This window comes from Chiloscyllium punctatum, chromosome 9 (assembly GCF_047496795.1).
Source record: "Chiloscyllium punctatum isolate Juve2018m chromosome 9, sChiPun1.3, whole genome shotgun sequence".
NCBI lineage: Eukaryota > Metazoa > Chordata > Chondrichthyes > Orectolobiformes > Hemiscylliidae > Chiloscyllium > Chiloscyllium punctatum.
In genome coordinates this window covers 41,422,136-41,435,833 of record NC_092747.1, presented here as the reverse complement: position 1 = coordinate 41,435,833, position 13,698 = coordinate 41,422,136, and the positions used below count along the sequence as shown (strand labels likewise).

General features: G+C 41.5%; 1 protein-coding gene across 6 annotated transcripts in view; it reads left to right on the top strand.

Moving 5' to 3' along the window:
• The first annotated feature begins 2,593 nt into the window (after positions 1–2,593).
• cdk8 (cyclin dependent kinase 8) overlaps positions 2,594–13,698 on the top strand; it is a 141,496-nt gene continuing 130,391 nt past the window's right edge. For all 6 annotated transcript variants that reach the window (XM_072577321.1, XM_072577318.1, XM_072577320.1 and 3 more), the window contains exon 1: positions 2,594–2,930. In XM_072577321.1, coding sequence (XP_072433422.1) covers positions 2,803–2,930 — 128 coding nt within the window. In that variant the 5' untranslated portion in view covers positions 2,594–2,802. The remainder of the gene's footprint in view (positions 2,931–13,698) is intronic.

Here is a 13,698-nt window from a genome sequence, read left to right as displayed (position 1 = left end):
TTTTTAATAGATATTTTTATTGAAAATTTAACATATTTTTACAAGCTTACAAATAAAAAAACCCAATTATAAACATGAATATACCATTAAATCTTAAATAAATAATAACCAAAATCTATCAAGCAAAAAAAAGATACCCAGAGAAAAATAAACAAAACTCAACTAACTACTAATCTAACCTACAACTAACCAGAGTGTATAATAAGTCTCTTACATTATTCAGGGAAAACAAACGATGGGTAACACAGAAATTGAGTAGTGAGATACATGCTCGGAATGTATTAACATCAAAACATAACAAAACCCGGATTCGTGCGGGATTCTTCTCCCAAGGGGCCCCGGACCAGCCAGGTTCTCTATCTCAATTAAATATAAGCCCTTGTTAGGATGGCTGAAACATCTGTATTTGTGTAATTCAAGAAGGGCTGCCATATTTTATGGAATATTTTGGTCTTTCGGTGCACCATATTTGTAAGGAAGTCAAGGGGAATACATTCCATGATTATTCTGTGCCAGTCCGAAAGTCCAGGGGGGCCCTCAGCCACCCAGTTTAACAAAATATATTTCCTTGCACAGAAAGAGAGAATGGAAAATAATCTCTTCCCGTGCACATCCAGAGAGGGTAAGTTCGAAAAGCCCAAAAGGAGAGATACTGGATCCACTCTAATTTCCGTTCCTAAGATTTCTGTCAGAGCACTTGCCACTTTAGTCCAATATCTAAGGATCTTATGACAGGTCCATAAGCAATGTACAAGAGTATCCATCTTTATTTTACATTTGGGACACATTGGAGATGCTCCTGCCTTAAATTTTGCCAATCGGTCCGCTTCTATATGGGCCCTATGAAGTATCTTCAACTAAATAGCCTGAGTTCTGTTGCAGATGGAGATTTTTCTGGCATTTTCCCAAATGTCATTCCACATTTCTATAGAGATTTCCAGTTCCAAATCCTGATCCCATGTCTAAAGCAGATTGTCCATATCTCCCGATACTTCATCATGTAATAAATGATAAATAGTGCTGACTGAAGATACCCCCATTGGCCATAACACTCTACGTTCTCTACCTGATTTACAAAAACTACCTAATAGCGTAGTCTTCTTCTGTATGTAATCTCGAATTTGGAAGTATCGAAAGAGATCACCATTACGTAATCCAAATTTCTGATGCAGCTGTTCAAAAGACATCAGGACCTCTTCTTTAAACAGATCCCCTATACAAGAGATACCCCTTGATCTCCAGAGTTTAAAAGTGGCATCTGTAAGCCCCGGTTGAAACCCCCATGCTCCCATTATCGGAGTATAGGGGGATGTTTTATGTGAGTTGCCCTCATTTTGCCGCATCATATTCCAAGCTTTAATTGTATTTAGTATTATAGGGTTTTTACATTGATCCGTGATGATTTTCCTCTTATCTGAAAACAAGAGGTTAATAAGTGGGCATTTTGCTTGAGAAGCCTTGATGTCCAGCCAGATTGATTGCGGGTCAGACAAGACCCAATCGGCTATGTAGCTTAATAGGGAACTTAACTGATATTTCCTAAAATCTGGAAAATCCAGTCCTCCCCTTGCCTGTGGAAGCTGTAGCTTCTTCAGCTTAATGAGGGGCCGTCTATGATTCCAGATAAAGGAACCCAGCCAGCCATACAAATTACGTAGTGCCAGCCTCGGCAGCATCACCGGAAGCATTCTCATAGGATATAGGAGACGGGGCAGGACATTCATTTTAATTTGTACTATTCTGCCTAACCAGGAAATTGGAAAGTCTCCCTATCACTGGAGGTCCTGCCTGATCCTTTCCAGTAAATGCACAAAATTAGCCTTGTATAACTGACCAAATACTAGGGTGATAAAAATGCCTAAATATAAGAAACCTTCCAGGGACCACCGAAAGGGAAAGTGGGATCCACCTAATAGGCGGGATATACTAGCACGGCCACCCATTGGCATAGCCTCCGATTTTGAAAAATTAATTTTATAGCCTGAAAATGCACTAAATGTATTAACAACTTGGATTAAATGAGGCACGGACATCAAAGGATTACTGAAAAATAGAAGAACATCATCTGCATAAAGGGTAATTTTATCTTTACCAGTAGCAATTCTCGGGGCTGTTATATTAGGGTCAACCTGTATAGCTTCTGATAGTGGCTCAATTATTAGCGTAAATAGCAATGGCGAAAGAGGACATCCCTGACGGCAGCCCCTATCCACACTGAAGCTATCCAAGCCTAATCCATTGGTAATGTCCTGTGATTTTTAACTTTGCCCAGTCATAATTTTGTCACATTGACATGGATTCCATTGGCATGTTTTGGTTTCATTAGACGCGTGGGTCACTTAGTACTTATTTATATGCCATGACAATTTGAAGTAACCAACTGTTTATTGGAATTATTGTGCACATCGTCACGTTCCTACCATCCCTTGGGACTCAGTTCCACCCATTCCCAGCACATTGGGAAACAGGATCTTCCCTCACACTGTACGCGCACGCGCACCCATGCACGAGATCTGCCAGGCAACGGCAAACATGAGTGGTGGCGTGCATTATCTTCACGACACTTTACGGCAATGCCATCGGTGGGATTGATGTGTGATACCGGCGTTGTGTGGAGGCAGCGAGCGGTTAGAGGTGATCGCAGCGATTGCTGGTGCAACCATCCCACGTCAACAGGCCAACCAGCGGCTTATATGGTGCCTCCGAGTGTCACCCAGCGACATCGCGAATCCGCAAGAGAGCCGGCCGCTTTTAATTAGGCAATAAAGCTATTAAAACAAAACCGATCGGAAAGCTTCGAAAATGGACTATGATTTCAAGATGAAGCTGACGACAGAGAGGGAACGAGTGGAGGACCTGTTTGAATACGAAGGCTGTAAAGTTGGAAGAGGCACTTATGGTCATGTATACAAAGCCAAACGGAAAGACGGGTAGGTAAAGGTTCCAAGAGCAAGTAGGCCACGCTGGTCACTCTTCTTATAGGTTATTGCTTGGGTTTTAATTGGCGAAGGAGCGAAGCTGGATGTTCTCTCTGCCAATAACTTTATCGTTCGCAACCTGCTGTAAAGTATGTTGCTTGGCTGGTACAGCTTGGCGAGTCTTTGCGGTTATATACGTGTAAAAGCAATTGAGTGAAACCAGCTTTATTGTATTTTTATATAGAAATATTTGTATCATTGTCTTTGTTTGGAATGGTGTCAAATAAACCATTCGGTCGTTAAACCTTTGAACTTATACGCATACTTCATAATTACTATTTTCATTCCAATGAACTTTTAAACTAATTTAGTCTAGAATAAACTGGAAATACTAATGGACCCACTTAAATATTAAATTTTTTTATTGATTGATTACTGTTGGATTGAGATCTTTGGATGGTTTACGACCTTTAAAATACTTTCGTCACAAAGTTATACGTACTGCCATATTTCTAAGGGTTATTGATATTCACATAATATGTAATGAGTACCAAAAAACTTTTCCAAATCTTAAGTGTTGCACATATTTGCTACATTCCCCTCAGCAGGATTTACAGTGACATTTAGACTGATTCCAAATGCTGACTGTAAAATTAATTCTGACCTTGGCATTTACCTGTTAAGTTTGTTTTAAATGAGCCTGTTGTTTTTAAGAGTGGGAATAGAATTGATGTTGTAGAATGTGACTTTACACACATTTTGGGTTTTTTTGTAGTTTACTTTTTGGGGTGATTTGCATTTAAGTATTTAACCGGCCATTTCACTGGTTAACAAACACTTCTCAGGATCAGTGGCTGCTTTTTAGCTTTAGTTCCTCCTGTATATGATGACTTTCTCTATTTGCACAAATAATTGCGCCCTCCTAGTTGATTGTCCCTATGATTGTTTTACAGTTGTGGAGGAGATTAAGGCAACGTTATAGTACGATAACATTGATTTGTAGATGTAGTCATTATCGTATCATCAGGGAAGGAAAGCTCAGCTGATTTTAGCCTTTCCATTTGGGATATTACTGCATTGTTGCACCTGGTAGTGCAGCAGAGACATGCAAATACAACACAATGAGGATTGACCTGGGACCTTCTCATCTCCACAGATGAGGGTAATACACCACAGATGCACTTATCCTATTGAGGGAGCTTCAGTATCTTTTTTAAAATGTTTTTTAAGAAAAATTCTCACTGAACCTGGAATAACCTCAGATCTTTTTGTAGTTACAGCTGTTGTTATGATAAAATTGAATTGGTCAAATTGGTAAGTTACACCTGCATTTTCCCCTTGCCTACTTTAATGTAAGTGGGAATCAACATTGTGGATTATTAACTTTTCGATAGTCATAATTGAAAAACAGCATATTTTTCTAAAGCATGAAACTTGTAAATGTAGATATTCAGAGGGACTCGGTGTACTCAGACAAGTAATACAGAATGTTAGCATGCAGGAATAGCAAACGCTTAGGAAGGCAGATGGCATGTTTACAAGGAGCTTGAGAAGGAAAACAAGAGTTTTATTCCACTTGTATGTGTTTTCAGTTAAACTATACCTGCAACACTGAGTGAATTTTATGTCTGTATTTAAGGAAGATTTATACATGTATTGGAGGCAGAATAGTAAAGGTTTATTAGATTGGTCCCTAGAATGACAGATTGCCCTATGATGTGAGGCTGAGAAAGTTGCACCTACATTCTTTGGGGTTTAGGACAATGGGAGGTGATTGCTTTGAATTGTGGATTCTGGGTAACTCAAGATGGAGGATGGGAATAAATTGTGGCTGTAAGAGCTACTCCTTTTTTTTTTGAGCTATTTTAGGTGTTAGAGGTGATTTCCTTTAATTCCAGAAGCAGCAATGACTGTTTTATAAGCTGTTTCATTGTTTTGGAACTTTGAGGAAAAAAGATCAAAACACCGACACTTTTTAAAAAGAGGAAAACAGACAAAAGTGAGTGACTACATGGTCAGTGAGGGAGAGAGAGCAAGAAATCTACTCTGCTAACTGACACAGCAGTGAATCTGCACAGTTACTGCCTTTGCTGTTTGAGTTCATGTATCTCTGGACATCAGAGTGGTCGAGGAAAAATTAGCAAAGAGTGAAATTCACAGCTGACCTTGGAGGAACCGGTGTGGGCAAGCTGACAACACAGGAACAAATAAGTGCATAGTTTTTAACATGTAACCTTGCTGTAAGACTACGTTAGTGAGTAGAGTGGGTTCTTCATTATATGTTTTATTGAGATCTGTCTCTTGATTTAAATTTTAGAGATATAAACCATAAGTGCTAAGTTAGTCTGGAACACTGTTATTTAGAGCAAAAAGACGGTTCTGTTTTATGGGTCTGTCGATGTGAAGGAGCAAAGATGGCTTTTAATAGTGGTATGCACTTCGTATTGGATATTGGAGTTTAGGGAGAGTTTCCATGTTGCTGGTGCTTATGTCTACAGTAAGTGTGTTTGGTTGTGAATCCTATCAGATTGCATGGATCAGTTGGAGCGGCAGTTGGAGATAGTAAGAATTTTTAAGAGTGAGGGAGTGTGATAGATGACAGTTATAGGAAGGGAGAAAAGCCATGGATACAGTCAGGTCATAGAGTCACAGAGATGTACAGCATGGAAACAGACCCTTTGGTCCAACCCGTCCATGCCGACCAGATATCCCAACCAAATCTAATCCCACCTGCCAGCACCCGGCCCATATCCCTCCAAAACCTTCCTATTTATGTACCCATCCAAATGCCTCTTAAATGTTGCAATTGTACCAGCCTCCACCACATCCTCTGGCAGCTCATTCCATACACGTACCACCCTCTGCATGGAAAAGTTGCCCCTGAGGTCTCTTTTATATCTTTGCCCCCTCACCCTAAACCTATGCCTTCTAGTTCTGAACTCCCTGACCCCAGGGAAAGGACTTTGTCAATTTATCCTATCCATGCCCCTCATAATTTTGTAAACCTCTATAAGGTCACCCCTCAGCCTCCGCTCCAGGGAAAACAGCCCCAGCCTGTTCAGCCGCTCCCTGCAGCTCAGATCCACCAAACCTGGCAATACCCTTATAAATCTTTTCTGAACCCTTTCAAGTTTCACAACATCTTTCCGATAGGAAGGAGACCAGAATTGCATGCAATATTCCAACAGTGGCCTAACTAATGTATTGTACAGCCGCAACATGACCTCAGTGCTCTGACTGATAAAGGAAAGCATACCAAACACCTCCTTCACTATCTATCTACCTGCGACTCCACTTTCAAGGAGCTATGAACCTGCACTCCAAGGTCTCTTTGTTCAGCAACACTCCCTAGGACCTTATCATTAAGTGTATAAGTCCTGCTAAGATTTGCTTTCCCAAAATGCAGCATCTCGCACTTATCTGAGTTAAAGTCCATCTGCCACTTTTCAGCCCATTGACCCATCTGGTCCAGATCCTGTTGTAATCTGAGGTAACCCTCTTCGCTGTCCACTACACCTCCAATTTTGGTGTCATCTGCAAACTTATTTACTGTACCTCTTATGCTCGCATCCAAATCATTTATGTAAATGACAAAAAGTAGAGGGCCCAGCACCGATCCTTGTGGCACTCCACTGGTCACAGGCCTCCAGTCTGAAAAACAACCCTCCACCACCACCCTCTGTCTTCTACCTTTGAGCCAGTTCTGTATCCAAATGGCTGGTTCTCCCTTTATTCCATGAGATCTAACCTTGCTTATCAGTCTCCCATGGGGAACCTTGTCGAACGCCTTACTGAAGTCCATCTAGATCACATCTACTGCTCTGCCCTCATCAATCTTCTTTGTTACTTCTTCAAAAAACTCAACCAAGTTTGCGAGACATGATTTCCCACACACAAAGCCATGTTGACTATTCCGAATCAGTCCTTGCCTTTCCAAATACATGTACATCCTGTCCCTCAGGATTCTCTCCAACAACTTGCCCACCACAGAGGTCAGGCTCATCCGGTCTATAGTTCCCTGGCTTGTCTTTACCGCTCTTCTTAAACAGTGGCACCACGTTTGCCAACCTTCGGTCTCCCGGCACCTCACCTGTGACAATGATGATACAAATATCTCAGCAAGAGGCCCAGCAATCACTTCTTTAGCTTCCCACAGAGTTCTCAATGAAAGAACAGGAAATAGTATGCATTCTATTTTAACTTGAAGACCATGAACGTCTTTAAAAAGAATGTGCACCTATATACAATCTGAATTTAGAGCATTGTTATACGCTGAAATAATTTAATCTTGGCAAACAATAGTTGGGTAACAAATAATTTTTAATATGTCCATCCAATTTCTTTACAATCCTATTTACTTAATTTTCCTAAGCATTTGAAACAATTAACTTTGATAGCCTGCAAATTAAATTTTCAGCATACTGATCTTCAAATGAGCTAAACTGTAATTTTCCTAGTCTTCAGACCATGTCCAAATGTTTAATTGTTGACTGCAATTGTTCTTGCTTGTGGATAAGGTCATAAGGTAAGAACATATATTATGTGTGATGTTTACAGATATGCATTCTGTTGCTTTAAAGTCTGTTTGTTTCTGGTGAAACAATTTTGCATGATTAGAAAGTTCTGGAATAGTGCTTGAACCCATAACTTGGGTATGTAATCTAGACTGTCACTTGATGTATGGCTGAGGGATTTAATTCCAAATGATGAATTAAACTGATAGCCAAATATCTGCTTCAGTGGCCACTTAAAGGTTTCATAACTGTTGTTTAAGGAAAAGGAAATTCTTAAGGTGCCTTGGAAAATCAGCAGAACAGTTGAATTGTTCATTTGTTTCCCTGTACTTTGTGAGACCTGGCTCTTTGCAAATTAGATGGTGCTGACACAAATACAAGGACTAAACTGGAAAATAATTAATTAACTGATGAAATCTTTGGAATATGGATGTAAATTGATGCAATGTAATTGTAATCCTTTCTTTCTTGCAATCCTCGGTTTTGTACCCAGTCAATATAGTTTCACTAGTCATTGGAACCTATATACCTATATCATTATTTACCCTTTTCTGTTCAGTGAACAAAGATTCTCTTTCCCATTGACATCCCAATGAATATATATTGCATGTTTTCCTTTTTGCTTTTATATTCTTCCTATAAATGGATGTCCATCTGTCATCAGTACTCCCCAGTACATTGGAGTGGTCGTACTGAGTTGACTCCGAGTTTCTTTATTCTCCTCATACATGATTCTTTTCATTCCTGGGAAAGAAGTCGACTGCAGTTATAGAGACGTACAGCATGGAACGACCCTTCGATCAAACCATCCATGCCAAATGTAATCCCAAACTAAGCTAGTCCCACCTGCCTGCTCCTGGACCATATCCCTCCAAACCTTTCCTATTCATGTACTTATAGGAATATCTTTTAAATGTTGTAATTGTGCCCACATCCACCACTCCCTCAGGAAGTTCATTCCACGTGCAAACCATCCTCTGTGCAAAAAGAAAACAAAATTGCCCCTCATGTCGTCTTTTAAATCTCTGTTCTCGCCTTAAAAATGTGCCCCCAGTCTTTAAATCCCCCATCCTAAGGAAGAGTCAATTTTCATTAATTGTTCAAAGCTAGGTGCTTTTTGCCTTTTTCAGGTTTTGGGAAGTCATGTGAACAGCTAAGTCTGATTAAGACCCACAAATGCAATTAATGCCTTTCGCAAAAGTCATGTTGGGAACAGATTTGAAGTTCCTTTCTGAAGTGACGATTAATGATTCTGTCACAGAAACACACTTCAAGTTCTGCAGAGAGATTCTAGTTTGTGATGGGAAGTCCAAGTCTTCAAGGCATACAAGATTTGGGGCATTGCAGGCATTTGGGATTTTGATGGGAACTGGAATTGTAATTATCCAATGTTTCTCTGTGGATCTGGCATTGTGTGATGCATGGTATTTATAGAACGTAGAAAAGTACAGGACAGAACTGGCCCTTTGGCCCACAATGTTGTGCCGAGGTTTAATCCTAATGTAAAATATAGTAACTTAGCCAACGCACCCCTCAACTCACAGCTATCCATGTGCAGGTCCAGCAGTTGCTTAAATGTCCTCAGTGACTCTACTTCTATCACCACAGCTGGCAACGCATTCCATGCATTCACTACTTTCTGCTTAAAGAACCTACCTCTGACGTCTCCTTTATACCTTCCTCCTAATATCTTCAAACTATGACTCCTCGTACCAGTCAATCCTGCCCTAGGGAAAAGTCTCTGGCTATTGACTCTATCTATTCCACTCATTATTTTGTATACCTCAATCAGGTCTCCTCTCTTCCTCCTTCTCTCCAGAGAGAAAAGGCTGAGCTTATTCAACCTTTCTTTAGAAGGCAAGCCCTCCAGTTCAGGTAGCATCCTGGTAAACCTTCTTTGCACCCTTTCCAAAGCCTCTGTATCTTTCCTATAGTAGGGCGACCAGAACTGGACACAATATTCCAAGAGTGGTCTCACCAGGGACTTGTAGAGAGCCGCAGCAAAACCTCATTGCTTTTAAACTCGATCCCCCTGTTAATGAAAGCCAAAACACCATATGCTTTCTTAACAACCCTATCAACTTGGATGGCAACTTTGAGGGATCTATGTACTTGCACACCCAGATCCCTCTGTTCCTCCACACTGCCAAGAATCCTGTCTTTAATCCTGTATTGAGCATTCGAGTTTGACCTTCCAAAATGCATTTATCCAGGTTGAGCTCCATCTGCCATTTCTCAGCCCAGCTCTGCATCCTGTCTGTCATGCTGCAGTCTGCAGTAGCCCTCTATACTATCGACGACACCTTCAACCTTTGTGTCATTGCAAATTTACTAACCTACCCCTCAACCTCCTCATCCAAATCATTTATAAAATCTACAAAGAGCAGAGGCCCAAAAACAGAGCTCTGCAGGACCCCACTCAACACTGACATCCATGCAGAATACTTTCCATGTTCAACCACACACTGCCTTCTGTCAGCCAGCCAATTCTGAATCCAGATAGCCAAATCTCCCTGTTTCCCATACTTCCTGACTTTATGAATGAGTCTACCATGGGGAACCTTATCAAATGCCTCACTGAAGTCCATATACACCACATCCACTGCTCGACCTTCGTCAACCTGTCTTAACACCTCCACAAAGAACTCAATAAGATTTGTGAGGCATGAGCTGCCCCTCACAAAGCCATGCTGACTCCCTTTTAATCACACTGTGCTTTGCCAAATAGTCATAAATCCTATCCCTCAGAATTCTTTCCAAAACTTTGATGACCACAGACGTAAGACTGACTGGTCTGTAATTGCCAGGAATTTCCCTATTACACTTCTTGAATAGAAGAACAACATTCACCTCCTTCCTGTCCTCCGGTATGACTCCCGTGGAGAGTGAGGAGGCAAAAATCCTTGCCAGTGGCTTAACAGCCTCCTTTCTTGCTTCCTGGAGTAGCCTATGTCATGCTTCAGAATGATTCCTGCATTACAAGGTCCCTGACAGATTGATAAGTAGCTCCATATATTTCACAATCTTGCCTACAATAGTTGCTGAGTGAACTTTGTTCCAATGACTGAAACCCCAAGGAATCAATTTCTTTGTGAAGGTTTCAAGGGTCAGAGTTAAAATGCGAATTGTTTTCTACAAACAAGACAATATTGACTATAAAAGCCAGATCTGTGAAGCATTTTCCATCAATAGAAGCTTCATTAAATGATGAGTGCTGCTGTTGAAAATCCAATCCATGTTTGTACTGAAGGCATTTGGATCTGAGATGTAACAATCTAACATGAATTATAGAATCAAAGTTATACAGGTTGGGAACAGACAGTTTGGTCCAACTAGTCTGTGCTGACCAGTCATCCCAATCTGACTTAGTCCCATTTGCCAGCATTGGGCCCATATCCCTCAACCCCTCCTATTCATATACCTATCCAGATGTCTCCCCACCTCCGCTTCCTCTGGCAGGTCCTTCCATACCTGCACCACCTTCTGCATGAAAAGTTGGCCCTTAGGTCATTTTTAATTCTCACTTTTTAAACCTGTGCCCTGTAGTTTTGGATTCCCCACCCAAGGACCTTAGCTATTCACCCTGTCCATGCAACTCTTAATTTTATAAACTGCTACAAGGTCGCCCCTTCGCCTCTGGGGAAGAAAACTCCAGCCTATTCAGCCTCTCCCTACAGCTCAAACCCTCCAGTCCCAGCAACATCCTTGTAACCCTTTTCTGAACCCTTTTGATGTTTAATTGTTGGGAAAAGACTGAATATTGTCCAGTCCAGTCCAGTCTTGTGGAGACATTGGCTTTTGACTATCAGGTTTTATAAACTGGTCAGGGATATAAAGGATAGAAAATATCAGCCACAGGTTATGTCTGTACACGTCATAAAATGTTAACTTAAGATCTGTGCAAACCATATGAACGTTTAGAAATGCAAGTTTTTTTGGTTCATGCTCAGACAGAAGAGCTCCAGTATTGATTGACAGCAGGCGATACCCATTGGAATTTATATTGCAGAGACCCAGATTAGGTCCTCTGTGGCACAGTGGGAGTATCTCCACCCTTGGACTGAGAGACCTGGGTTCAAGTTCCGTCTTTTCAATAAGCGTCTAATAACATGTCTGAGCGGTTTGATTGGAGAAAAAAGGCTACGTTTAAAAAGAACAGAGACCTGCATAGGGCTCTTATGACACACAGTGGCAGTGTCCTTACCTCTGGACCAGGAGGCCAAGGTTCAGGACCTAGCTGCTTCGGAGGTAGTGTAATAACACATCTGAACAAGTTGTTTAGAAATTCTTTTTTAAAAAAAAGAGGATGAGGTTGCATTTGTGCCTGGCTGCCGTTGGCAAGGAAGTGGAGTCCACCATTATGTTTGATGCTTTTAGAGAAAGGTGGGCACCTGAGGGAATAGAGTGCTTTTATCTCCCCCTTCAATTCCATTTGTATTTAGCTGTCCATCTCTCTACTTCTGCCTCACCTTTTTGTGTTATTGTATTGCCCTTATTGGAATTTGCGCGCAAGTTGAGCCATTAAATGCTGCTGTTTAAAAGACAAAAGTTATCAGGTGGTTTGATGGTAGAAAACACGGTTTGGTCATGTGTGATGACATTTCTGGACAAGAGATTTTTAAAAAATGGAGGGCCAGGTTGTGTTTATACCTGGATGACTTTGGAAAGAGAGCTCATGGTGTCCACCAATACACTCAATGCTTTTAGAGAAAGGTGGGCACTGGATGAGTGTCTAACTACATTTTGATTTAATCTCCTCCCTTCCTCCCCTTGTCTCCCTCACATTTTGTCTGATTATGTTGCCTTTAATGGGCTTTATATCTAAATTAATCAGTTGGAACATGGGTGATTTATTAGGGGTGATTTATTGGTGGTGATTAATAGATGAAAGATACCATGGGTGATTTGGTGGTCATTGAGTAGCCATTGGTTGTCTGTGATAACACTTCCAGATATGAAAAGGAGAAAAAAATGGGAACTGTGGTTGGGAGGGGGTCTTGTGATTCAATGTTACCTCTGGACCAGAAGGTTGAGATTTGATTCCCAATTGCTCCAGAGGTGCATCATAACGGCAATAAAATTGAATTATTTTTACAAAAGGAAAGAGGCCTGGGTTGGTAAGGGCTCTTGTGGTAGTCCCTGCTCCTGAGCCAGGAGGCCTAGGATCAAGTCCTAGAGTTGTGTAATAATATCTCTGAACAGGTCGATGAGAAAATATCTGGCCTCTCAGATAATTCTGGACTGCTGCGTAGTGAAATGTCTTTTGCTCAGAAATTGGCAAACAGCACAGTAGTGGGTATCTAGCTTGAGTCCAGTGCCATTCATTGCCCGAAAACAGCAGTGCTTGGACACAACATCATGCACCAGTTAGATGACTCAAAGGTGTGCAGTGGAATTCCTTCTGCATGTACCCCTGGTTGGATGGAATTCCACATTAGTTCTGGGTTCCACATCACCATATGGCCACCTCATGGGAAGGCTTTGTGTCCTTCCACCTGTCATGGAGGTGTCTTTTGTACAGGCTACTGTTGCATTTCATCCACTTTACTTTGATCTACTGTCTAGACATTCCCTGGCATACTTCGTTAGCACCAGTGGGCAGGGATCACCAGTGGAGGGCTCTCTACATGGGAATCCTCACCCCAGGTCCTGATTGAAAGCTGGGAAGGTGTCATATGCAACAGACCTGTGTAACCGTAGATCGTGATGGTTTGTGGACTCACAGCCTAACTGGTTGTTTTTGCAGTGCTGTAGAGTCCATGAACCATGTATGTACTAGTTGTGAGTGGCTGGACCCCCTTTTTAAAATTGTTATAGATGTCTTTTAGTGTGCTTTTGGTTGCACTTTAACCCCCTACTTCTGATCTTTGGGCACCTGGTGCAATGGGATGCGGGCAAGTCGCAGGACCTTCTCATTGGTCTGCTCCTGGAACTGATGAAGTAGACTATTGAGAGGTTCAGGCAGAGGGTAAAAGAGGAAATCATAGTTAATGATTGTGCTTCTCTTCCACCGCTGCGTTTGTGCCCAGGTGCCCTTGAAGAGGCAGCATGCCGTGTTCACCAGTACTCTCGATACTTTTAGAGAAAGGTGGACACCACAGGAGATGGAATGCTTTCTCTCCCCTTCCAGTTCCATTTTGGTTTCCTCTCTTCCTTACCATTCCCTCACTTTGGTCTTCATTGCCCTTGCTATAACGTGATTAATTGATTTAGTTGAGATGGATAATAGGGTGGCAAGTCCAACGGGTGATTTGGTAATGGAGTGG